At 33.9% G+C, this 27153-nt stretch overlaps 4 protein-coding genes across 9 annotated transcripts; 3 read left to right on the plus strand and 1 right to left on the minus strand.

The window, feature by feature from the left end:
* Window positions 1-428: 428 nt before the first annotated feature.
* LOC112695614 (uncharacterized) lies at window positions 429-2803 on the plus strand. The gene is made up of 4 exons (XM_025748017.2): window positions 429-705; window positions 973-1809; window positions 1908-1977; window positions 2147-2803. Exons 1-4 carry the CDS (start codon window positions 645-647, stop codon window positions 2286-2288), a joined length of 1110 nt encoding a protein of 369 aa, XP_025603802.1. The 5' UTR covers window positions 429-644; the 3' UTR covers window positions 2289-2803.
* A 383-nt stretch (window positions 2804-3186) lies between these two features.
* Window positions 3187-7461, minus strand: LOC112695615 (nuclear envelope-associated protein 2). 6 transcript variants are annotated; one of them, XM_025748019.3, is made up of 6 exons: window positions 7007-7461; window positions 6239-6501; window positions 5858-5965; window positions 4497-4958; window positions 4288-4389; window positions 3187-3686 (listed from the first exon to the last, which is right to left on the minus strand). In XM_025748019.3, exons 2-6 carry the CDS (start codon window positions 6428-6430, stop codon window positions 3516-3518), a joined length of 1035 nt encoding a protein of 344 aa, XP_025603804.1. In that variant the 5' UTR covers window positions 6431-6501; window positions 7007-7461; the 3' UTR covers window positions 3187-3515. The 6 variants fall into 6 exon arrangements, with proteins under 6 accessions (XP_025603804.1, XP_072052688.1, XP_072052687.1 ...); XM_072196587.1 differs by having other exon boundaries at window positions 4497-5124; window positions 7007-7212; XM_072196586.1 differs by lacking the exon at window positions 6239-6501 and having other exon boundaries at window positions 7007-7422.
* A 10362-nt stretch (window positions 7462-17823) lies between these two features.
* LOC112695616 (uncharacterized) lies at window positions 17824-21963 on the plus strand. Its single transcript, XM_025748020.3, has 3 exons — window positions 17824-18535; window positions 19153-20593; window positions 20675-21963. The coding sequence occupies exons 1-3, from the start codon at window positions 18280-18282 to the stop codon at window positions 20859-20861; spliced, it is 1884 nt and encodes a 627-aa protein (XP_025603805.1). The 5' UTR covers window positions 17824-18279; the 3' UTR covers window positions 20862-21963.
* A 2944-nt stretch (window positions 21964-24907) lies between these two features.
* On the plus strand, window positions 24908-26904 carry LOC140173325 (uncharacterized). Its single transcript, XM_072196433.1, has 2 exons — window positions 24908-25704; window positions 25794-26904. The coding sequence occupies exon 2, from the start codon at window positions 26125-26127 to the stop codon at window positions 26797-26799; it is 675 nt and encodes a 224-aa protein (XP_072052534.1). The 5' UTR covers window positions 24908-25704; window positions 25794-26124; the 3' UTR covers window positions 26800-26904.
* Window positions 26905-27153: the final 249 nt, after the last annotated feature.

The following is a 27153-nucleotide window of genomic DNA, read 5'->3' on the forward strand; positions in this document are numbered from 1 at the left end:
TAGTAGTTAATTTATTAGTCCACTTAAATAAATGTTAAGAGTTTGAATTCTGTGTACATGTAGTAATAACTCATTGGTCAGCGTCTCAAATAGACTCTTAAAAATATATTCTGATTTCCGATAAATTAGTGACTTATTAGGTTAAGGAATACCGTAAAAAAATCTATAAATATAAATCATACGAAAATAGAAAGATTTAAAAAATCTTTAGTTTTAAGGTATTTAAAATCTTTATAATCTATTTGAAAAATGAATAAATGTTTGGTACATAATTAAACAACTTATGTCATAAGTCACCCCCAAAAGCAAAAAAAAAAAAAAACAACTTATGTCATTGAATAAAAAATAACCTTAGTGTTAGAGTAAGAACATATGAAAAAAAAAAATGTGTAATAAGTAATATAATAACCCCCATCCTTAATGACAAAGAAACATATTTTTTTCTTTTCTTTATAATTTTTCTTTACAACAAGTTGGTCGCTTTCTTTTGTAGAAACCTTTTTCCCCTCCTTTTCACCTTCATATCTTCACTCCACTTTCTTTGCCATGGTTTTAAAAGCAGTGCCCTCTCTGTGAACCCACACTAGAACAACAATACCAACCAACCTTCTACATTTTTCAATCTATACTCTTTTGAAAAAACAATGGCCAAGGAAGCTTCTATCATCCTCTTGTTCCTCTCTTTTATCCTTGTCTTCTGTTCAGGTAAATTATTCCTTCTTGTGAATATTCTTAAATACATGTCCCATATAAACCTTATTTAAAAAAAAAAACTTTGTTTCCTTTTGCATCTGAATCTCCTAGAATCTATGCCATCTATCCTTTTTGTTATTTACATCTTTGAAATGATGTTCAATTTCTTATCTGTATTTTCTTTGGAATAAACCCAGTTTGTTCTGGAGGTAGATCATTTGAAAATCAAGTTGGAATTATTTGCAGAATCTGATGCTATTTGTTCTAACTCATTTGCAGGTACATTGGTGGGGTTTTCTTTTGCTGAGAGTGAAGACACTGAATCACCCACATTCATCCAGAGAAACAAGATCTACCATGTGAGTTTGGGGGGGTTTGTTCAATTTAGTGAAGGGATATCAAAATATCTTGAATCAGGAACCCAGATAGCTAGAAGAATAGTAGCATTATATGCAGAAAAATTGCAGATAACTGTTGATGGTTTTGCTCAAAAGGAAGAGATCTTATTTCCTTTGTCTCAGAGAGAAAAAGAACTAAGCAAAGTTTATACAAGAAGAATTTTAGATGAGACAAATAACACACCTTCACCAGTTAATCCTACAAATCCAACTTCAGATACACCAGCCATAATCACAGTTCCTTCATCCACACCAGTTACAGTTTCACCCACCAATCCAACCACTTCAGTGCCTATAACAGTTCCCTCTTCCATACCTCCTCCCTCAACCCCCACAAATCCGGCGAATTCACCTGTACCTGTCACGAACCCTGCGGCTTCTTATCCGCCACCATCGGGGATTGTTCCTGTCACAAACAACCAGCCTCCTCCTGCAACAAGCACAAATGCTCCACCAGCAACTCAGGGTCAGGGTCAGGGTCAGAGCTGGTGTGTGGCAAAGAGTGGAGTCTCAGCAACTGCTCTTCAATCAGCACTTGACTATGCTTGTGGAATGCCTGGTGTAGATTGCTCACAGTTACAGCAAGGTGGGAGTTGTTACAATCCAAATTCTGTTCAAAATCATGCTTCTTTTGCATTCAACAGCTATTACCAGAAGAATCCAGCACCAACAAGTTGTGACTTTGGAGGGACTGCTACCTTAGTCAACACCAACCCAAGTAAGGCCTTAATACCTTATTATCTAAGTTTACTTTATTTTATATATTATGCTAAGTTGAAATATCATACTTAATAATCTCCTTTCAATTGTGATTAGGTACAGGTTCTTGCATTTACCCATCATCGTCGTCGTCGTCGTCATCTTTAACCGGAGCGGGTACATCAGGGTAAGTGAAATATGACATGGTTGTCATTGCTTTTTGAATTCTTTGGCAATACCATTACACCTTGTTGCGCATAATGTCGTGAAACCATTGCTCCCAAAAGCTTAAACTATTGGGTTAGAGAGACACATAAAATGATTTTAAATCTAATATACAATGCTGTGTTTTGCAGATCTGCTAGCTCACCATCAGGTTTGGGATTGCTAAGCCCTCCTGATGGAGATTCCTCACATTCAGCTGGTGTAAGACCTTTTCTCGGCTGCATGGTTCTGGCTATAACCTTGGTCACCAGAACACTCATTTTAAACCAATAGAGAGACCCTAGTTTTCAACAGGAACCATAGATCACTTTAGAAGTACGACATTAGAAGGTATGTACAGGTCTATAGGTGCAATGCAGAAAGACAAGGAGCCAGCCAACGATATATAGTACTCCCTCCACATCGATTGATAACTAAGTATTATGAATCAGAGGGAATCTGTGATAGTGAATGCTGGATATGCTCACCTGTATGTTAAGCCTTAGCTTAGGGGAAATCATAGGATAGCTTCATGTTGAAGGTACTATATTATTAGTTCATGGCTTTATGTAATTTGTACGCACTGGTTAGATTTCATTTGGAAATTCATTTGCATATAAATGAGATTGTTATTTTCCAACAGAGTTATTCACTTTGATATGTTAGGTGATCAAGGGAACAGTTTCATTATCTGGATAAACCATGAAAGAATTGAGAAACCACGTTCTTTGGATAATTATCTCATAGAGCTTGAATGATTGAATGTACTGTGAACTTTTGAGATGCCAATCACTAATGTTTTATTTCCAGCAGAGAGTCCATTACGCTGCTATTAAGTATAAATGTTTTGCACCGTCATACTGTGATTTTGCAAAAGACGTTTTATCGTTTTTCTATTTTAGAAAGCACGCTTTTCTTTCAATTGAGAACCTTTTATGCAATAGCAAACTTTATCAAACCCCTTGACTTTTTAACCGTTGCATGTGACACAATTTTTCGAACATACACAAAGCACTGTTGCATGCGTAACGGGCATTTTTCAAGTGGATGACAGACATTTCATGATTGTGCATTATGGAATGTGGGTGAAATGGGTCCACCTATGATTTTAACCCAGGATTTTATTGACAAAAGAAACTTACATATGTGGACAATGAAAGATTATATAAATTAAATGGTTGAAAATGGAGAATTCATCTGGAAAGCTTCATTCTATGGCTCAAAATTTCGCAATGGGCTAAAGAATAATGTATCATGAATTGGAAATGGCAAAAATTGGAACCTAAATTAATAATAATCTAATATACCGGTCCTATAGCTCGTCACAAGAGTAATGAGCTTCACATAAAAAATGCTTCTTGATTTTGATGTTACCATAGATTAAAGCTAGATTATCTCCAACAGGGCATTTCTACAAAGCAAAAATTGATTTATTTCACTTGTCTTTGTCCATGCTCCTTGGATAAACTTGAAGTTTCTAGGTTGTCTCCCACAAAAGAATTACCGGATATCAGAATGGTATCATCGCTTGGAAAATACAATCAAGATCAGCATGGACATGGAAACCATGATTTTAAATCCAGAAGTTTCCCAGAAACTACTTTGCTTTTCTGCAGCCACATAACCACTCTGTTGTTTTGCAGCTAATTGGTCTTTCAGTTCTTTAATATCCATGTCCCGTCGCTCTCCGATCTGTTTTTTCCAAACACATTAAATGAATTATGCAAGTTGATTAGAAGGAAATTAAGTCTTTTTATGCATGCTATTATGCATAATTCATAAAGCAAGTTGATTGAATGTATGGCAATATGACAGTTAACCAATCAAGGGTACCCATGAAAGCTCATAAAGAAGGGTCCAATGGTAAATGAATACTGAACGCCCTTCCTAATCATCTTTCACAAATCAATGCACTTTCTGACCCAAAAGCAGTCAAGGTTTTTTTTAAATTAATAAAATAAAGCTAATGCTGCATCCAATAACAATAAAGAGAAATTCTTGTGTACACTAGTATGCATTAAGTAGAAAAAATCAAGTCGATAAAAGAATAGACATACATATCGCCATTGTTGATCAAGTACATGGATGAAAACAGTTCACATGAATTGAATACGTATGATGCCCTTAATGAACAAGATCAACGAGAATTTGTCAATTTTTAGTTGATTTAGTATATCTAAATTGTGTCCATATAATAATTTCATAGCCTGTAGAATTCAATTCATCGTAAACATCAAGAAAAGTAAAATTATTTTCAAATGGAAAACAACAGAAAAGGGGTGTATAGATTTACCCGCAGGAGCTTCCGTGTCTGAGAACGAGCATCCTGCAGACAGAATTCCAACTTCAAGATCCTCTTCTTCAGCTCCTGATCAGTATGTCGCTGTTTCTCCAACTGGATTTGTAAATGCAGATAAAATAAAAATGCCATTTAAAAACATAAACTATTGACCATCAAATATATGGATGAACAATTACACAGGCAAACAATGATGGCTTTACCTGTGACTCTAAGTCCATTGTCTTTAGCTTCCAATGGGTGGACATAATCTTAATTTCATCCTTCAGTTTTGCTATCTCTTCATCTTCAACATCCAGTAGCTTATTCATTTTCTCAAGATTCTTAGGAGAAAACTCATCTAAAATTTTCCTCAGAGTAGACTCCTTCTTCTCCCCAGTTCTTTTAAATGTCTCCATTATATCATTCTCGATTCTCAGAACAGTATCTTTCAATTGCTTTTGTGAAGATTCCCTTTCCAGAAGATCTTTCTGCAGATGCTGCAGTTGCTCTACCAACCTAATGACACAATCCTCTTGCTCCTTTAGATTACTGTTTTTTTCATTTAATTCTTTTATAAGTTCACAACATAGGAGCTCCGCTGATTGAGTTGATGCAGCATTTGCATCAGCACTTGCTCTAGCTGCTAAAAGCTGTGATCTTATATCATTCATATCCTTAATATGCTGCATCAAGAATTCAAGATTTCAAAAATATACTCACAAGTATGAGATAATCACTGCTTGGTTCATATAAAATAAGAGTTCATCTTTGCAGGATAGGTGTAGATCCTCTATGTATTTTTACATGCATACACAATCCATTAAATAGGCGCCACTTGTACACCTTCATCTGCATTTTGGTTAACCAACAGAGTAAAATAGTTACTCTAGTGAAAGAATTTTGAAAGTTGGTATTTTTTACCACCTATGTGAAGGGTTCTGCAGATATTTACAAGTTTTTGTTCTGTAGAACCACAACTTATTGCGCTTGTCTTTAATTATTAGTAGAAGTAGAAGTCAACTGTAGAAGAGGTAATTACTATTATATGTCTCTAGCACTGTAGAAGTCACTTGAGCATATGGATTAATTTCTTATAGTTGAAATCAACTGGTTCACAATGGAAGTCAAAAATTATTTCCAGCCTTTGATAGACATTATGTAACTATTATTTATATCATTCATTTTCCAACTTGGAAAAAAAATGATAAATTATTCCATACTCCACACTTGAAGTAACAATTTTAAGAACTTTGTTTAGAAGTTAATAATTACTGTTCGGTAAGGTTCCTATAAACAGAAAAGGTGTCCAGATGAAAAGGAGAGAAAAAGGAGAGTATAAAAATTAAAATATGAGCATCGCGTATTGTGTAGTATAGTACTTGTTTTCAATGAGAAAATGAGTAAAAAAGAGAAAAGCAAAATACACGCAATAGAAGAAAAAATGTGCTCCTTGTACCACAAAAAAGTTGTGAATAATAAATTATAACTAACAGCAGTTCCAACACGAGTGTCGTATAAAATCAAGGCAGGTGTCATACTGTCATATATAGATAGTACTAGTAGTAGGAAGCATAATTAGAACCTCGGCAGCAGAAGAGACTGAAGCTTGAATCTGCTGATTTCTTTTTTCTAGTTTCTTCTGCAACGTGACAATTTCCATTTCCATGAAATTGGCTTTTAACTCCACTTCCTGTGAAAAATCAACCAAAATCGAAATCCATAAAATACATTGCTCAATTGAGAATTTTCGTTTCCCTGACCCCACATCTACAAAGACTCAAAAAAGTAGAAATGATTGATAGCAAGGCTGTAATGACAGTGCGGCCAAAAGGTAGAGAAAAAAGAAAGAGCTGTATTAATTTCTATCTTTTCCTAAAATAATAAAAGAAGAATGAAATTCTCAAATAGTCAAATGACAAAGAAGTAAATCAGTAATCCCGAAAAAGCAAAGGAAATAGTGGACCTGTCTTATTAGGGTTTCTTTATTGTATGATTGCTCCTGTGATGCAAGGCGGCCACGAAGCTCCTTCAACTCAGCCGCCAGTGACACCACGTTACGCTTAAAATTCTGCTTCTTTTCATTTAAATCCTTTAACAATGGATCAACATCTCGATCTGATGATGATGATGATGATGGTTTTTCCAAAATTGACATGGCAAATTCCAAATCCTCAACTACATTTACTCCATAATCCTACCTACCAACAACGCAGCAGCTTTTGGTCCCTAAATTAAACCCAAAAAGGCTATTATACTTCACACGTACACGTATACCTAACATGATAATTTTTTGCAGCATTTGAACATTTTATATGAATTGTAACAAGTAAAAACAATGATAAACCAACAGATAACAGATAAATAAAGGTAACTCGTAGAAAAAAGGTTATTAGCAAAGACAAAATCCAAAAAAAAAAATGAAAAGAAAATAAAAGTTCTCTTTCTCTCAGAGATTATAAAAGGTGGATGAGTCAAAGAAAGTGAGCGGAATGGAATTAATTTCGTGGAATTTGATTATGTCTATTCTAAGGCATGAAGGAAACAGAGTATCAATTTCTACCATAATTGATGATAATGATAGATGAGAATGGGTGTAGGATCTGTCAACACGGATTAATAAAAACGTAAATGGTATCAAACTATCAATTCTCAATTTCATACTATAAGCATCTGAGGTAAGTAAGAAAGAAGAATAAGTGGATAATTGGAATAATTGAGGGAGATAGCATACGATTTCGAGCGTTGAAAGCAATAACCATAACTCATTTGTGCTTCCGTGTGTTCGGATCAGAACACTGATGAAGCTTTTATCCTCTCTCTCTCTCTGGATGAAGAGCAACGGAAAACAAGCGCGTCTTCACTCTTCACTCTTATTCCGGCAATGAATCACCACTGACGCCCTCGCTTCACCATCTACCGTTACAATTTTATGCAATTATTAAATTGAAATATTCACTCTCAACAACCAAATAAAGTTGTTATTGTATAACTAAAATTTATATTTAATTTATTCAAACTAAAATTAATTACCGCCTATATATTTAGCCGTTAATGTAAACAAAAATTGTTTCCCTTGTATAATTGATTATGTGCTTGTGCTATGATATGTGACCGGGAGGGGTGTTTTTTTTTCTACCATATCTTTTTTTTCTCCACATCTTTCAATTTGCTTATTAAAGATTACATAAAAGTTCTATCATAAAATGAATTATTTAACTAAATTCAACTAAGTTATTATTACTATTTTTTTAGAAAAAATATAGGGAGCCAATAATCTAAATATATAATATATACAATAGAGGTTTAGGAAGTATTAGAGATATGACCATTAATATTATACTGTCCTGTCAGAGTTCGATTCTTGATAAATCTTAAAATTAAAATAAGTTTTTTAGATGAGTAGTTTTATCATAGTGTAGCTGTTATTTCTTTCTTTTTTTTTCATCTTTCTTTTTGGTTATATCGTCATCGTCGTTATTACTAACACTACTACTAACTCTTTCTCCTTTTTTTTATTTGATCTATTCTGTTCTCTTTTTTATTTCTCTTATTTCTTCGTTATCATCGTCATCATTATTATCAATATTATAATTAAAAATTTTGGTATTAAGTGAAGACATTTCGATATTATTTCTTAAAAATTTATATGCTATTTTATATTTTTTATATGTATATGTCATGTTCATTTTTTTCAAATTATTGTACTTGTTCTACTTAATTTTACTACGTTATCTACGGATTTTTTTTTTTTTACTTATTCTCCATTTAAATTTTGTAAATCTGCAACTCAAATTTTTATGAAATAAGTTCTTAGTTCTATCACATCATTTAGTTAAAAACTTCGATGTTAGAGTAAAAATATTTTAGTATTATTTTTTAAAATTTTATGTGTTGTTTTATATATAAGATAAACATTCAATTCATTGAATATGTAATATTTTTTAAAAAGATTCAATATTTTTGTATCCCGTTACTGAATATTTAGTGTCAATTCGGTGCTATCTTATTTTATTTTATAGAGTCAAAGTGATCGTTTAGTATATAACTTACTTTTTACATTTTGTATTATTGTATTTAAATTTTGATTTCACTTTAAACAAATTTTGATGCTATTTTTATGTTTGGCAAAAATTTAATCTAATAAGTGTGAACTTACATTCATTCAACTAAATAAAATTGTAATACAATATAAACATATTCATTCAAGTCTAATATGAGAAGCAATGCTTAAAAAAAAAGTAAAAATAACAAAAAAATAATAATAACAAAGAAAAAATACAACATTAAAAAAGATATCTCTATATTTTTTAACAAAATTTTAGTGTCAAAATAAAAAATTTTCTCTCTTCTTCTTTCACCGTCTTAATAATAATTTGTGTCACGATTAAAATTTTTTTATGTCAAATTTAAAAAATTTCTGTATCACAATTAAAAAGTTATTGTACTATTTTTTGATAAATTTTGTATAACTCCTTCTCTTTTTTATCATCATCATTATCTTGTTCATTTTTTTATTTTTATTTTATCTATTCATAATTTTTCTTATGATATGTTTTTAACAAAAATAAAAAAATTAAACAAAAAAACACATAATACTTTAAAATGATTGAATTTGGATCAATTTAATTACTAAAAAAAATTAAATGTACAGTAAAACTATAAAAATTAATACATTAGATATTTGAGTCCTATTTAAACTATTTAATTTTAGTATACAATTGATATAAATAAATTTTAATATTTCATTATGTATATCACATAAAAAAAAATATTTTTTTACATCTAATACGTGAATGATCATTTATAAAAAATTTATGTACTTTAATCATTTTTAAATATTTTACACTAATAATATATTAAAATTAAGTTTTTTAATAAATAAATAAATATATATATATATATGAAATTATATATATTAAAATTTATAAAAAAACACGAACATTTTTTTTGTGTTGGTGAATTAAAAGTATTATGTGATTGTATTTATAATTTTTAAAAGTTATGGATACTTTTAAAAATATCTAAATATATTTTTAAAGTTAATTTATATTTATTAGAATTAAAAAAATTAATATAATTTAATATATTAATAAATATTCAAAATTTTATATTTATATTTATATATTGTGATTTTAAAATTTTAAAAGTTATTCTATAAACATAATTTTTATTATTTATGTTTATTAAAAATTATTTTTAATTTTATTTATTAAATATAAGTAATATAACTTTTTAAAAAATATATAACTTTTTATTTATTTTACTTTTTAATTTTATTTATTAGAAGTGCGGGTAAAGAAGATAGGGTATACCTTAAATTTACACCCAACCTTATCTACAAGCAAATATATATTGTTAGTTCTATAACTACCTATTTCTATAAATATCACACTTAATTCAGGTATTTTTTAACTCCGATTTATTTAAATTGCCTAAAATTATTGGTAACTAAAACATCATAATTTTTTTACATATATTTCCACCATTATTTACTTGAAGTCAGTTTCACTCTTCTGATAAACAAGTCAAAACCTTTCTTCAAAAGAGTCTAGACTTTGCGTTTAGTTTCATACCATATTAATTTCAAGTGTTCTCTTAAAACAAAATTATTTTTTAAAAATGAAAATTTCACCTAAGTGGCCTGAGACCTGAGTAGTGTGGTCACGGGAGTCGGGATTATTGATAAGGAAAAATGTTTAAGTAACATTGCTTTTCATAAAAATCATTCTAATTTAAGATAAAATCTAGGTTGTCACAACTCAATAATAAATGGACGTTGGAGTGTTCGAAAATTGAAAGTTGAATGAGTAGTGATCCGACGTATAAGTTAGGTAGAGTTGTGGATCATTGACCGAAACTTTTTGCATAATACAATATTACAATTACTTGTGGAAGGAGTTGCAATATAACTGAAAAATAAAATAAAAATTACAAAAAGGAATTGCAATATTGCGCAATGCAAATGCTTGTGAGGTAGCAAAGTATACGAAAGGAATCTGACCTTACCTCTCTAAGTCCGTAGACCAAGACCAATTATGTCTTTAGCCTAATTCATACGAAAAGTTTATATTCATTAACCTTTTTGGATTAAATATAATTATTCTTAACCCTAACCAAAACACCAATAAAAGAATCTCATAGCCGATAATCATTTTACGTCATAAAACTCAATTTCAAACATAAGCATAGCTTTTAATTTTTAATTTAAAAATATTTTCGTTTTCTACCATTTCTTTAGTAAAGTATAATTTTTTATTCAACGATTGAATAAATCTTAAAATTATTTCTAATATTTAAATCATCCTATTTGATTCGCTATTATTTTAAAATCGACTCAATATTATTTTGTTGTTAGTGATCTTTTAACGGAATTGACGATGAGACAAAATTAAAATAATTTTAAAACGTTAAGGACTCAAATAGAACAAAAATATTGAAGACAAAAATAATACATTACTCTTAAAAAATTATTAAAACAAGTAAAATAAAAGTAAATTTTAACAAAATGAATTGTATTACGAATTCAACTTTTTTACTCATAATAAAATACTTGTAGAATAATTAGTAAATAAACTTTAAAAAAAAGAAAAAAATGAGTATAATACATATATAATAAAGTATAAATTATATCTTTTATGTCTGATGTATTGATTATTAACTTCTTTAATTTTTAATTTAAATAAATTTTATTTTACACTTTAAAATAAATTTTAATTTTTCATTCAATAATATTAATTTTTTACGATGGATGATTACTCAATTATTTTTTAATTATATCTAATTAAATTACTCTTAATCACATTATTTTTATTTTGAATCAATTTATTTTTTTAATTTTACTCTTAATCTCGTTACTTTCATTCTAAATAAATTTATTTTTTATTAACAACAAAATAAAAAATGAATAATTATCTGCCATAAAAAATTAAAATTATTGAAGAAAAAAGGTAAAATTTATTTAAAAGTAAAAAATAAAATTTAATTAAATTAAACATTAAATAAATTTGGTATATTATAGAGCAAAAAGTATAATTTATATTTTATTGTATATATACTATATTTGTTTTTTCTTTTTCAAAAGTTTATATATTACTCATTCTATAAATATAAGTGAAAATCTTGATCTTGTAATGCAATTTATTACATAAAAATTTACTATTATTTTACTTGATTTAGTAATTCTTTTTAAGAGTAATGTATTATTTTTGTCTTTAATATTTTTATCTTATTTAAGTTTCTAATATTTTAAAATATCTCAATTTTGTCTCACCGTTAATTCTGTCAACAGATCACTAACGATAGGATAATATTGAGATAATTTTAAAATATTAAGAATTTACATAGGATGATTTAAATATTAGAGACAATTTTAATACTTATTCCAAATATTAAAAAAAATAATATTTTACTCAATTTTTTATAAAAATATTAAATCATAAATTGCCACATTTGTTAGTTTTTTTTTTTCTTTTTGGAGTAGTTAAAGAGCCATGCCCTTTAATAAAAGGGAAAAAGGGTTTATTTTCATATTGAACTTTGTTAGGGAGATAATGAGAAATTTGAACTTTATGAATAATAGACAATAAATTTAGTCCAAATACATATAAAAATAAAAAAATAAAAAATACTCTATAAATTACCAAAATAAAAAAAACTTACTCAATTATTTGAAAAAAATAATCATCTCAAAATCCTAATTTATCAAAGCATTTTACTTCAATACTCTCTTCTCTTTCAATCAGCTACCCCTACCTTCATCAATAATCATTCCACTTTACACGTTGCTATTGGCGTCACTCACCCATAGTAAAAATAACCATCCACTTAAAGATAAAAATAATCATCCACATACCTAATAAATTGAATATTTAACATATTTTAATTATATATAACTAAACCCAATTTAATAAAAATAATCATCCACATACAATTAAAATAATCATCCACATACCTACCAAAATGATTATCCTATAATATGTTTAGTTATGACTGTGGCCATTTAAGTATCCCAAAGTCTAAGAATTCTCCATGCAATGATAACGAAGGAAGCATGCAAATTCAATCTTTTCCGTAAATATACACAAAGAGTATAGGTGAAGGGTCCTACATTTCTCAGAAAAATTTTCACGTCCTTGTCAACAATGACGGATGGGGTGCGTGGCATAGCAGCGCCGGGGACGACGAGTTCAGCGGCGAGGAGTACAACCTTATGGAAAGAGAGAGACATCGGTGGTTGAAAATGACTCCAAGATTGACTTCCGACACGCGAGAGAGATATGAGCTTGGCACAACAGACGCGCTACAGAAAGGATTTGTCGTCCTCAATGATGATTGTCGGGAGAGTGGTGCGAAAATAACAACAGTAGCGTTGGATGTGCGTCAGAAAATGTGGCGCGTCGGACTGACTGACGGAGATAGAGACGGTATCGGTAGGAGGTTACGACAGTGTCAATATGATCGGTGAAAAGTGCAATAACACGATGTGAAAATCAAAAAATATGACGACAAATTTTAAATGTATACCGAAAGTTATGGTGAGAATAGAAATAATTATATATATTATAAATAAATTTAAATATTAATTCTAATTTTTTAAATTTTAAAATTTAAAATTAAATAATTAATTAATAATCTGATTTTTAATTTTAATTTTACTTTTTTTTTAATTCATTGTTCACGTTATTGGCAATTAGCATTGTTTCCTGTACTTTTTCTTTCATATATATATATATATATATATATATATATATAACTATGTATGTATTTGAATATTGAAAAATTAAAGTCCTTATACGTGCCAGGAGAGAAAGGTCAATTCCACCCACTAACTCACTCATCCTCTGTAGCCCCACTGGCCACTAGTGTGTAGTGTCAGTATGTGACCCATTCAACAAGCCTTTTTAAAGAAAAACCATTAATTTGGATTGGTTTTTAAAAAGAATATTTATCTTTTTATTTTTTAAAAGGATATTTTTAGTAATTTTTTTTTTAAATTAAATTATATTAAAGGCATGCTGAAAAATATTGGGTAAGAGTATTTTGTTTCCATTCTATTTTCTATTTCTTATTGCTTATTTTTATAAGTTCGTAAATATTGTTTAATTTTTTGTGATAAAAAATATAGCGAATATGTCAAGAAAAATAATGCACAATATTCTTTATCTTGAACAAGAGAAAGTGATTGAAAAAATGTTAAAAAAAACCTGTTCAAATGATAATAATATAATTAAAAGTAAATAGATGGGTATATATGACAAACAATACAACACAATTTAAAACAAATAAGACAAAAATAATGACATAGTATCTATGATATATTAACAAGTAACATTATCTGTAGATTATCATATACATATAGGTTATGAGGATTTTTTATTTAAATAAATTAAATAAATGTATTAATTACTGAATAAATAATTTTAAAAATTATTATTAAAATGTGTCTCAAAGCTTTATTTTATTTATAGTGTAAATAAAATAATTTTGTACATATTTCGTTTACACTATAAACGAGATAAGGCACGTACGTGTGATACGTGTATATCTCGTTTACAGTGTAAACAAGATACGTGCAAAGTTATCTCGTTTATACTATAAACGATATACATGTTAAATCAATGCGTTTACAGTGTAAACGAGATACAATAAGACCAAATTTCAACAGTTATAAAAGAATGCGCAACCTTTGGCATTCTCCACATATATTTCATATATTCTTCTCTCCCATTTTTCTCATAAAAAGAAGACAAAAATGGCCAATAATAACGTATATATAGTTGTGTGTGTTTACCCCAATTGTTGCATGAGAAATATCGATAATGAGGTGATATTTGAGTTTGAGAATCTGATACTCTTGTGCACTCGGCGTATAAGTTCGTTGTCTGAGTTGAAGAGTTTAATATTAAGCAACTTTGATGGCACATGAACGAGAAAGGTCAGAAGGGTAGGGTATAGGTTGATAGCACCGTTGAGTAATCGAGTATTTCGGTTTTGACTATTTCGCCTTCTAGGGAACGAGTATGTGCGACTCATGTTTGACTTCCATTGGAGAATCATGGCGGAACAAGTGAAGGAGTTTTCCGCCGAGGTTGGAGATGTTGGTGGTGGTGGTTTTGTACACTCGACCTATGTGTAGGATGACCGACCTCTCACACCACCACCCATTCATGTTGCCATTCCAGTGGAAGACATGGAGGTGGGCGAGGAAGACTCCGACAAAGAGTACGTTGCCGATAGTGATTCCTCTGAAGGGGGGTAATGAGGAGGAGTTTGTATTGGAGACGCCTGCCGAGATAGCGACGCGCTATGTTTTGCCTCCCCCCTTCCCACCCACCCAATTCCGCGCTATCAGATGTACTAAGTCACTATCATACATTGTATTTGGACGCCATGCTTGAGAGAATTTCGTTTTCTAACACTGGAGAAGAGGATTACAACCTAGACGATGGGATAGAGTTTTGGGCCGGTCACAGATTCAAATACCGAGATGCAGTGATGCAGGGTGTGAAGAACTACAGTATTCGCAGGAGTGCTGAGTACCAAGTGATCTCAAACCGATTAAAGTATCATGTGTATTGCCGTCAAGCTGCAAATGAATGTCCATGGAGTCTCCATGTTGCCCTTCGACAGAACCTTGGATACTTATGAGTTCAAGTTTAATTGAGGCGTAGTTATTTATGGTTGCTATATATTAAGTAGTTTCCAACCATGAATGTTTTATTTCGTTAGGGAGGTCCGTAGAGTTGGTAGAGTGCACACTTGTTTAGCACCCACCATGTCTTAGGACCATCGACAGTTGGATAGTAGTCTCATCTGCAAGGTCATCCTGTCGCTGATACAATCCAACACATCCGTCAGCATCCCTGTCCTGCAAGGTGCGACCCGACAGAGCTATCACTTCAAACCCTCTTACAGAAAGGTATAGATGACGAAGCAAAAGGCAATTGCTTAGATTTATGGAAATTGGGAGGAGTCATACAACAAGGTGTTGAAACTGCTTCAGGCGCTGCAGAGTTGTTTCTCCAGAATATTTGTGAGCTACAGACCATACCGTACTACGATGGACACCTTCTGGTCTGTGACTGTAGGGTGTTCGACAAAATATTTTGAGTTTTTCCATCCTGTATTGAGGCTTTCAAGCATTGTAAACCGTTTGTTTTCGTCGATAGCATGTATCTGTATAGCAGATACGGTGGGGGTGTTGCTTATTGCAGTGGCACAAGACGACAACATCAATATCCTGCCTATTGCTTTTGCCATTGTGGAGTTCGAGAGTATGGAGTCATGGTCGTTCTTTCTTACTAATATGAGATGCCATGTTACCCAACAAGAAAGCCTGTTGGTTATCTCCGATAGATTGCAGGCCATTAAGGTTGCACTCAATGCCGATGATAGTGGTTGGCATCCGTCTAGGGCATTCCATGCTTACTGTATTAGACACATGTCTGCGAACTTCATGATTTGTTTTAAGTTAGCCGAGGGCAAACGATACCTTATAAACGCCGCTTATAGTCCAAGCAAGGTTGGGTACGAGTGGTACATGGATGCCTTGAGAGGATTGTTGGCTGGGATGACAGACTGGGCTGTCCGTTTCAACCCAGAGATATGGCTGCAACACTGCGACAGTAGTCGATGGTTTGGTCATATGACAACAAATCTGTTGAAGTGCATCAATGCAGTTCTTATGGGTACACGGTATTTGTCGATTTCTGCCATCGTGCGCATCACGTACAAACGGTTGCATAAGTTGTTCGTTACAAAGGGCAGGGAGGCGCAGTCACAGCTGGCTGCTGGAAACCACTTCTACCAGAGGCTGATGGCAACCATGGAGAAGAATAGAAAAGGCATCCCAAAGATGTGTGTTACTCATTGTGATCGGCGGGCTTCCGTGTTTGTCGTGAAGGAATTAGAGTCGTTCGAGGGTTGGTTGCAAGTTACTAACTAAATTAATAATTATGTAGTAACAACCTAATACAGGAAAAATAAACTAGAGTTTCAAATTTCAATTAGTGACTTATTCCTAATGATACAAACTGTATTCTAGTTTTTGGCAAGTACCCTAAGCATGACTACATATATACATATATATTTATACGGGATTACATAAAAGTTAAGATAACAAAACTAACCTCAAAATTCTATGCTCTGGCGTAATGCTAAGTCTCATTTAGCCGATTGATGTCCCGATCACTACCTTCTGCGCGCACCATCGTCGTATTACTCGATAATATATATAAAAAGAGGTAAAAGAGAGGAAAAAATAATGAAAAGATTCAAATTGAGGTCCAAAACTTTATTGTCAACAACATATATTTATTGTCGTCCATCAACCTTTGTTATCTAGATAAGATTTGTAGACGAATTTCAATAATAATTTTTAAAATTATTTATTTCAATAATTACTATATTTATTTAAATAAAAACTTGTAGGTTATGATGGGTGAACAAATTACATTGACAAAATATAAACAATCAAATTTTAAATCAAAATTTATTAAAACCAATTTTAATGTAAATTATGACAATCAAATATGAAAATAACAAAAAACAATTGCACATGGATGAGTGGACCTGGACGGGTGTTGTTATTCCAGATTTGGAAGTACGCGCTAACCTGCTTGTATTGAATGCAAAAAATATATACAATTTATCTATCTTATTTTCTTAAAATATATATTAAGATTATAAATTAAATTCATTTTTATTAAAATTATAAAAAATTTAAGTTTTTAAGATATTTATTTTATATTTATTAAAAAATAATATTACATGACGAATAAATATTATTATTTTTGATCAGTACTTAATTAGTAATAATTTATATTTATATTTATAGATGTTTTATATATAAAAAGTATATAATTTATATCTATATTTATTAAATTTTTATATATATAAATTAATACAATTTGTATCTATAAATTAATATAATTTATATTTATATTCTTTAAAATTTGTAAACATAAATTAATAAAATAATAATTTAATATTTATGTTAGTTAAATAATAACAAAAATATTAAAAATTATTCATCTTTAATTTTTTTTTATTAAATATAAAAATTTTACTAATAATAATCTTATCATGTGAAGACAAATATTAACTAAACTCATATATATATATCTTTAAAATTTTTTTTATTAAATATAAAAATTTTTCTAATAATAATCTTATCATGTGAAGACAAATATTAACTAAACTCATATATATATATATATATATATATATATATATATATATATATATATATTATGTAGAGAAAAAATTAAAATTGAAGGATGATAATTGAAGATTAAATTTTTTTTTTAGAAATAAAGTATTGTTGTTTTTAAAAAAATAAACAATTATTTTAAAAAGATGTATTAAATATATTGAAAATATAATAAACGCAATTTATTTAGAAAAATTATTTTTTTTACTAAAAAAAATTCAAATAAACACATAGTAGTCCTTAAAAAAGGAGAAAAATAATAGTAAAGAAAAAAAACTTGATTAATGATTGATGAAAGGAAAACCTATTAAATGAGGAGGAAGATGGTCGGACACTCCGACCGACCCTACCCCGAAGACTTGTGCGATGACCGGACAAAAGTCTCCCGTGACACTGCAGTCAGCAGTCCACGAAGGCAGTTATGCCCCCTCGGCGCACAATAGCAATGTGATGTCACCCACTCATTCACCTTCCATTTTCCATTTTCCATTTTCCATTTTCCTCAATCCTCAAAGGGGTAAATGAGTCAAACCACGCTAACCCATCTCACACTCCAGACACCATACATAAATGAGTCTCCCAAGAGTCTATGGCTTAGTTAACGCTAACCCCTTTTGTTTTCTGCGTCTTGTCTCCTAACTCGTTCTCTCCGCCATAGCAACGAAGTCTTATCCCCTTCTATTCACACAATAGAAAGTCATTTCTAGTCCATAGTTAGGTTCAGTTGTAATTATCACGGTGATCGATTCGATTTTTAGATCGGACGGCTGAGATCAGTTCAGATCCGTGATCAAATGGGCGGAGGTGGACCGAACGCGGAGGCACAGTATTCGACGGCCAAGACCTCCGTGTGGTGGGACATAGAGAACTGCCACGTTCCTAAAGGCTGCGATCCCCACGCCATCGCTCAGAACATCAGCTCTGCACTGGTCCGCATGAATTACTGTGGTCCCGTCTCCGTCTCTGCCTACGGCGACACCACTCGTATCCCCGCCTCTGTACAGCACGCTCTCTCCAGCACCGGCATCTCCCTCAACCATGTCCCCGCTGGTTTGTATCCACTCGATTATTACTTCAACTTGCTCTATCTGTTTTTTTAGATTGTTTTCTGATCTCTGGCTTTGATTGGAGTCTTGCATGATGAGATTGAAATTTAATTGTCTCTGTAGCGTCTGATTGAAGTTGAATTTTCCGTGTTTTAGGTCTGGTTCGTTTCTGTTATACGCTCAGTTGTTTGTTTGACTGATTTCCTCTTTAATAACGGTTTAAAGGATTCCTTAATCCCACCGTGGATGACTTCTTTAAGCTATTTTGACCTTCAATTGCATGATTGTGCGGCCTTCAGATTAAATCTGAAAGCTGTTTAATTTATCGTTGATAGAATTAAATTCTTACCCGTTGGAATCATCACACTTGTATTAACTTGGATTTTGTATGGGGATTTGAAGTGATTTAACGGAAGGTCATGATGGACGATCTGATCCTCTGGAGGAATTGGTTAAAAGTTTGATGAATTCCTGGTTTCCTTTCATAAACCTTGCAATGTTTTGGTGTCACTAACCTCCTGGGCCTTACCACCTACCTTTGATTAATTGTATTGTGGATTATGTGGAACTTGAGGGAAACATCTGATCTTGTTTTAACTAATGTTTAGTTTTTATCGACAGGCGTTAAAGATGCTAGCGACAAGAAGATTCTTGTTGACATGCTGTTTTGGGCAGTGGACAATCCCGCACCTGCTAATTATTTATTAATTTCTGGCGACAGAGACTTCTCTAATGCTCTCCATCAACTGCGGATGAGAAGATATAATATTCTTCTTGCGCAACCTCAGAAAGCATCTGCACCACTAGTAGCAGCTGCTAAGAGTGTATGGCTCTGGACTAGTCTTTTAGCTGGAGGGCCTCCTCTAACTAATGGCGAATCACAACAACTTGGTAATAATAGCCTTGTAACAAGTTCCGACACCTTAACAATTCCGGTCACTAGTGTCGCTCAGACACAGCCACAGGCTGATTCCTACACCGAAGTGCATGTAGGAAATCAGAAGTTTCCAAATGGAGGAGGAAGGGGATACGATCCTAGGTATCAGGGGAAAACAAATTGGAGAAACTCGGGTCAGACAAATGGACCCAAGGCCATGAATCCACCGCCAGTTGGGCATCAAGATAGTCGTAATAATATAAACTCTTATCGACCTGGCAACTTCAATCCAAATGTTTCTTCAAGTGGACCTGCTCCAAATTTTATTCGTGGCAATACTGAACAGTTATGGAACAATAGCAATAATATACAGGGAAATCATCAAAATCCTTATTCACAGCCTCCTTTAAGACCAAACAGTTTCCCACTGCAACCTCCTTTTGCATCAAATAATTCTTATCCTCCAAGTACCCATACTTTTGCAAATTCACCAGTGCCACCGAGGACTGGTGTCCCCAGCTTCACTGCAGTTCCACCACCAAATGTGCCTGAAATTGGCAATCTGAACATTTCTGGATATCCCAATGGTGTTCATAATCCACGTCCTGTTAAGCAACGCAGTGGGGAATTGAAGCAGAATCCTAACAATAATGCTCCACTTCCTGTAACATCAACTGTTGAACAAAATGGACATATGGTACTTAGCAATAGCACGCAACATTTACAAGGCTATTCAAATGGAAATGGTCCAGACCATCAACTTGCATCATCGACGGGTAATAATAACCATTCTGGTAATGGCATGTGGGGATCTCCAGGTTGCCCTAAACCGTCTGAATATGTCCAAGGCCTTATAGGGGTTGTTTTACTAGCCTTGAATTCACTAAAAAATGAGAAGATTATGCCAACAGAGGCAAATATAACTGATTGCATTCGATATGGAGATCCCAGGCACCGCAACACTGATGTTAAGAAAGCTTTGGAGAGTGCTATTGAGCAGCAGATGGTGGTGAAACAGAATTTAGGTGCTTTGCAGCTGTATGTTGGTAAGAATGATAAACTTTGGAAGTGCATAAATCCTATAGCTGGTAATCCTAAGCAGCACTCAAAAGAAACCTGGGATGAAGTTCAAAAGTTTCTGACAACTTCTTCAGGAAGATCAGCATTGATGGGTACTCAGTGCAAGTAAGAATGTTCCATACTAATTTGTTTTCACTTGTTACAATTGTCTCTCTCTTCTTACATGTTGCTACTGTCTTTCTCTAGGTATGAAGCAGGTATAGTCATAAAGAATTTGTGCTTTAAGGAACTTTCTTTGGGTGATGTGCTTCAAATATTAAACATGTTGATTACTCATAAAAAATGGATTGTGCATCCTCAGTCTGGCTGGCAACCACTTAATATTACTCTTCCTGAGACTAGCCCCAATTCAGGGGCTGTAGCAAGCATATAAATTTCACCTGGTCTTGGTAATGGAAAGGCATCCAGAGAAAAGTAAAGAGTTACTGAATGTATTAAGAGCCAGTTGGACTAGGAATTATCCAAATAAACCTCTTTTCCTAGGTAACGGTGACTGTAGTATTATAGATATTTTGAGTGGTTATGGTGATACCGATAAGCTTGAGAAAGAGATGAAAGATGCATTTGGAAAATAGTTGAAACATACAGAACACAGGAGTTTGTTGTGGATGCTGAGGTTTTTACTAAGGCCTGTTAACCAGTTAGTTAATCCTGGAATTAGTATGCCTTCCCCGGTTCTCGAGTTTATGGTCATCTCTTTATCTTCCTACAAATTGATTTTTTGCTTGGAGGACGGTTTATTAGACTGAACTCCTTTGATCATCTGATTGAATATTCTACATAATCTTCAGGATATTTATCCGATGTGTCTTTTTGGAAGTACATGGACCTTCAGACTAGTTATGGAACCATCCTCTATGCTTTTGGAATATGACCTGAGAAGTTGTCTACCAAATTATCTTTATCTGGCCAACTTTGGAATGTGAATCCAGGAAATGTTTCATTGCCTTTTGTATATTGATGGCTATATCTTCCAAAATGTTACAGGAAGGTTAACTACTGGACCGAGAACATTGAAATTGTACAAAACTGATGGAGACTGCATTCCCCCTGCAATGAAGCTCATATTAAACTATTCTCAACAAAATTACAAGGTATGTATGGAGTTTTGACTATGAACAAATCACGTTATGGAGTTTAGACAAGATGGTGAAACACAATGTTAATGCATTCGATTGCTTCTCTTGCTGCTGATGGTTCCAATGGAGCTGTTATATTTTACCTATTTATCTTGAATTAGCTTTTGGGTGGCTATCTGGCTCAAACAACGGAATTCGGTAATTCAATCGGAAGTTCGTCTCTGGTCTAGCTGATTTCTATTGCCCTTGTTAATGTAGCATCTGCATGTATAAATGTTAGTAATTAAGTTGTGGAGTATTTACATATTTGCAGTGTATTATAAGAATTGTTTAATGACAATATTCTCTGCATTGTTTTTGGTTGGAATATGATTGTGGTACATGTTCTTAGTTAAATTTTCTTTCTGTGGACTGTTGGTACTGCTTTAGTAGTGCCAATTTTTGCCTTCTCCGATCACTGCAGGTGTAAATTAGTGCTGCTGCTTGGAGATGTTCAAATTATTCGCTTAGTTTATAAGTTTCATCCAACTTTTTCAACAAAATGAATTTTGAAATTTTCATCTTTGATTTACATGTTTGATCTCAATCAGAACTTTACCATCATGTAATCCAACTTTTATTTTTCGTTTACATACATTTTAAACATTATATATAAAAATTAAAAATAAAATGTATACTTATTTTATTAACATATTAATATTTTACTGTTAGTATTCTTCAATTCAATTTAACAGATTTAACATAGGGTGGGAACAGGATGGAATTTTCTGAAGAGTTAAATAAATTCAAGAATAAAATGTTTCTTTTCAAAGTTTGTGTGAAGTTGGAGAATATCAATTTTTTTTTCAATCGGTTTTTATCACAATTGTGAAGTTGTGTCACGATGAGATCATAATCAATTCCTTCAAATAGAAGTACACTATTGAGCAAGTATTTTAAGTTTGGAGTAATCATGGTATATATGTAATTTTTTCATATACTCATTGTGTGTTTAAATTTTCATTAGGATATTTTCTTCCCTGTAAATTCTGATATAATAACACTTCTAACTGATTATTCGGCCATGAATAAGGTAAAATATCTTTACAAAAAAAATTTGTCAATTTAATTTTAAAAAAATTATTTATTTAATTCATATTTGTGAAAAAGGATATGGGACAAAATTAGCATTATTAAACTATTCCGGTATTGACAAAAATTGGCGGAATATAATATATATCTTTTCTTAATATTGATATATTTATCCCTTATATTTAAATGATATAAAAATTCTCCAACTTCAAATGCACTCTCCTTATAATAAATTCAGTGGACTTTCTGTCTATAAAAAATTCTTCTTGGTGCACTATCATAATTGTTGATATGTAATATTCTAAAATAGTTAATAGATTGCGAGTTTAAGTGGTGGTGTTTTATTTAAGAGTATGTAGTATTAACCACGGAACAGTTATTGTTTTATGTATGATTTTAGGACAATTTCGAAGTTCTTGCCATTGTTGCTCAAAATTTTGTAAATTTTACGGTTGAGCTATGAATTTTTTAAATTACAATTTTTAGAATATATAAACTTTCAATGGTGGGATTGTTAATTAGATCCTTATCTTTTTACATAACTTTTATATTTTTATAAGACGTTGATTCACAAGTAGGTGACAAACAATTTGACATTGTGTCTTCTAAATCTATTACATCAATTAAGTTTGGAGAGAAAACAAATTCTGCTGGTAAAAATCATACAGTTAATGAAGTTGGTGTAGAAGTACTACGATTATATGGGACAAATAGAATTTAGTTATAAACCCAGCTTATTTTTTTGCAGATGAACCTACAAGTACTTCTGACAATATTTCTGAAGCTACTAAAAGTGAAAGATGGGCTCACAACTAACTTATGTTGGTGGAGAAGATTACAATTTTTCAATAATAAAGATGAAAAGGTTGTCAAAGAATAGCTTATTAAGCAGTTTTTATAATCATAATAGAACGATAATGCAAGTATTTTTTGGAGATTTATTGTGTATCCAACCATCTTATCCACGCAATAAGTTTAGTCTAAGTATTTTCATCTTGTTTAGTTACAAGTTAGTTATACACCGAGTAAAAGTTGAAGACTTTTTAATTAAAATATTGGTATTATCGACATATTACTTTATATCTTATCTTCATTTATAATTACATTCGGTATATATGTCTAATTTATTAAAAAAATAAATTACTAAAATTGATTAATAACTATTTTAAAATTAATACAATTAACATTAAATTAAATACTGTACGGTTAGTCGTGTACCGGACGGTTCGGGTAGTGGTTGGAGTTGGTGGGGTGTTTGATTCTGACTGTGTTGGAGGTGGTCCAACCGAGCAGCCGAGGTCTCGTTGTGAAGAGATGGGGGGTGTCACCTGCAAAGACACTTCGACGCTCTAGTCAGTCAGTGTACAGGCGAAAAGTGGGTAGGTGGTATGTGTGACGTACCTTGGGGGAGGGGTAGGACCCTCCCCATTTATACCGTGTCAGGCGTGGGCCCCCCAAGGGTAGAGCCCATTATGATAGAAGCTTCCTACCACAGCTGTCTAGGACGCGTGTCCGGGTTGACAGCTGGATGCTTTCTACCCAACCGTTCGGGTCGGGTGGTAACCGGGTCAGTTTGGCCCCGTGACCCCTTTTGGGCCGGGCTGTAACAGTGCCCCAAACGCGTCGGCAATAACAGTGGAGGGGGGTTGGTGGCGTGTTATCTCTTCGTTCACACATTGTCGTCAGGTCGGCCATTCGTGGAGAGAACGTGCCCCTCGCGCGCGTGTCCGTTCGTTGCTGAAGCGACCTTTCGTTGCCTCGTTCTTTGCGTAGAGCATTAAATGCTCATAATGGGCTAAAAAAACCCTGCGTGCAAAGACTAATTTGTCCCCAGGCTTTTCGTGCTCCTTTGGGTGGTAGTTTTAAAACTGTTCTACATTTTGCTTTGGCATTCATCCTTACGTCTTCGTTCTAGTCATCTCCATTTTCTCCTTCTTCAGAAGATCCCAGGGTGTCATTCTCGCCTTCCTTTTCAAATCTCTGTAATCAATCCAGGTAAAACATGTGTTTCTTGACTCTCTTTTTAGTGTTCCTTTTACTTTTGCCGCTGTTTCTTCTTCATGCATGCTGTTTGCTTGATTTCGCGTAATGGCTGGTCTTGGCGTCAAGTAGGTGCGTTAGGGGGGTTACCATTCCAGGGTAGGCCTTGTTTGGACTTTGCATTTAGCCATGCTTAGTTTTAATTGCAGAATAGGTTAAGTGTAGTCTCTAAGTTCGTTCCGAGCACCCGACCTTTTAAACTAACTGGGTGGTGCCCCCATGTAGATATGGCTCGCATCGCCTCACGAGCTTCCCCTTCTCCCGCGGCGTACGACCCCTGCGCCTGGGTGGTTTCCGATCTGAGGGACTCCCCCAACCAAATGGGCGAGGAGGAGCTCACCGAGTTCCGGCAAAACGAGTACTTATGTGGAGGAACTGATGAGGAGTCTAATTATGATGTTTTCGTCCTGGCCCCCAACGAGCGATTATACGAGATCAACTTCAATTCTCCCCGAGTTTCCGACTGGATTTGGTTTTATAAGTCCATGTTTACTCAAGTGGGGGTTCGCATTCCTTTTTCCGCCTTCCAAATGGCACTTCTTAGTCGGGTTTTCGTGGCGCCATCGCAGCTGCATCCGAACAGTTGGGCTTCGATCCGATGTTTTGAGATGGTTTGTGAATATCTCGAGTTGCCGGTGTCTATGGATGTTTTCCTTTTCTTTTTTAACCTTACAAACCCTTCGAAGGAAGGGAAGGCGAAGAAGGGGTTCATGTCCTTCCGATCTGCCCAAGGTCGAAAGATTTTTGGTTTGTTTGAGGACTCCTACCATGGGTTTAAAGATAAATACTTTAAGGTACGCCCCGTTAAAGGTCGTCATCTTTTCTGGTTGTCGCTAGAAGGGGTACGCCTCATCCCGACGTACTGGAGTTTCGGGGCGGGGTCTAATACCTTCATCAAGGTAACTTACAAGGGTATGTCCGCTGTGGACAAGAAGATTGCCGACGTGTTGTTGGCAGTCTTTGGGAGGAATCATGTGAACCCTCATCTCCTTATGGGTGATCGGGAGGTCGGTCGGAACTATATTTGTGAGTGGTTTTAACTTGAGCTTTCCTCTTTATTCCTTGCTTTATCTTATATCCCATTGCGACTAAACGGTTTCTTTTTCCTGTTATAGTGGGGATGTCTGCTGAGGTGACGGGTCTCCCTGATTTGTTCCAGACCTTTCTGTATGCAAGCGACGACGAAGCGGCCAACGAGAAGTCGACTGCTCCCCAGAGGATAAGAGCAAGGCTTCTTCCGTGCAGGGGGACGGGGGTCATGAGGTCGGTACGCCAGTTCAGGGTACATCGACTCATGAGACCGAAGGGGCACGTATTTCCCCTTTTCACGAAGTGGTTGGTATTGGGGGTTCGACATCCCATCCAGTGACCGACGACGACGTGGAAGAGGTGCCCAGTCTCAAGAAGAGGAAAACATCTAGCAGTCATGAAGGGGTTCTCACCGTGATGGAGAAAAACTTTGATGCCAGGAACTTCATAGATGCCCAATTGATTCCTGGCACTGAAGAGCACTTCCATGAATCCTCTCTTGCCGGGCAGGCGAGGTGGATGTATCGTACCCTCTTGCGCAGTGCTGTGATAGCTCGAAAGGCCGAGTTTGAGCTGTCCAGGATGGAGTCTCTGCGCAGTAGGCTGGAATCTGCTGGGAAAGCCAATAATGATTTTAAGCGCGAAGTTGAAACTCTTCGGGAGCAACTCGCCCAGTCTACTGAGAAGCTCCAGGCTGCCGAGGATAAGGCCTCCGTTGCTGAGCAAAAGCTGCAGGAGTCTGATGCCACTGTTTCGCGACTCGTCGAGCGAGAAATGACTTTAGAAAGTCAAGTCGGCGCTGCTCAAGGGCGGGTGGCTGCTCTTGAGAAAGAGCGCGACGAGGCCATTTCGTCGAAAGAGGCTGCTCAGGCTGAACTCGCGGAGTGGAAGGCCAAGTATAAAGAAGTCGTGAAGCAGGGAAGAGGTGCGATACTGGCGACTGAGGAGGCTCTTAAGGCTCAGGTCAAAATCGTTGCCCCTGATTTCGACACGTCGGCATTTGGTGTCTTCAAGATGATTAAAACGGCAAGATTGTTGACATGCCTAGGAAATGACCTCTTTATGTTTTTTGGATGTCGCGTGGCTTTGTAGAGATTTGTGAAACTATTTTATGATTCGTTTTGTAGAACTTTGCAAAAATGACCTCTTGGGCCGTTTGCTCGGCTAGTGTAGTTAATACTTTTTGTTCATTTGGTTGTGTTCTTGACTTGATTTGACATCATTTCACCGTTATTGGTTTGTCGCTTGCGTTTGTTAACCGTATTGTTGGTATTTTGGTTAAGCCGAGTTGTGGCTTTTGATGTAGCCGTTTGTTATGGCGTTAGCTTAGGGGGCCCCCGGGGTGATCAATCCCGAGGCCGCGTATCGTTGTCTTGTTCACGCGGTGAGTTGACCAAGGAAAAGCAAGCAAGAGAAAACTTTGACAAGTATAATTTAATCGGCAAT

The sequence above is a fragment of the Arachis hypogaea genome, chromosome 6 (assembly GCF_003086295.3).
Source record: "Arachis hypogaea cultivar Tifrunner chromosome 6, arahy.Tifrunner.gnm2.J5K5, whole genome shotgun sequence".
In the NCBI taxonomy this organism is placed as follows: domain Eukaryota; kingdom Viridiplantae; phylum Streptophyta; class Magnoliopsida; order Fabales; family Fabaceae; genus Arachis; species Arachis hypogaea.

Coding starts and splice junctions, on each gene's coding strand:
- LOC140173325 (XM_072196433.1), top strand. CDS start 26,125: ATGGAGAAAAACTTTGATGCCAGGAACTTCATAGATGCCCAATTGATT.
- LOC112695614 (XM_025748017.2), top strand. CDS start 645: ATGGCCAAGGAAGCTTCTATCATCCTCTTGTTCCTCTCTTTTATCCTT. Junction 706..972: donor TATCCTTGTCTTCTGTTCAG/GTAAATTATTCC, acceptor ACTCATTTGCAG/GTACATTGGTGGGGTTTTCT. Junction 1,810..1,907: donor CTTAGTCAACACCAACCCAA/GTAAGGCCTTAA, acceptor AATTGTGATTAG/GTACAGGTTCTTGCATTTAC.
- LOC112695615 (XM_025748019.3), bottom strand. CDS start 6,430: ATGTCAATTTTGGAAAAACCATCATCATCATCATCATCAGATCGAGAT. Junction 4,959..5,857: donor CAGTCTCTTCTGCTGCCGAG/GTTCTAATTATG, acceptor TTCTTGATGCAG/CATATTAAGGATATGAATGA. Junction 3,687..4,287: donor AGACACGGAAGCTCCTGCGG/GTAAATCTATAC, acceptor TGGAAAAAACAG/ATCGGAGAGCGACGGGACAT.
- LOC112695616 (XM_025748020.3), top strand. CDS start 18,280: ATGGGCGGAGGTGGACCGAACGCGGAGGCACAGTATTCGACGGCCAAG. Junction 18,536..19,152: donor CCTCAACCATGTCCCCGCTG/GTTTGTATCCAC, acceptor TTTTATCGACAG/GCGTTAAAGATGCTAGCGAC. Junction 20,594..20,674: donor TTGATGGGTACTCAGTGCAA/GTAAGAATGTTC, acceptor GTCTTTCTCTAG/GTATGAAGCAGGTATAGTCA.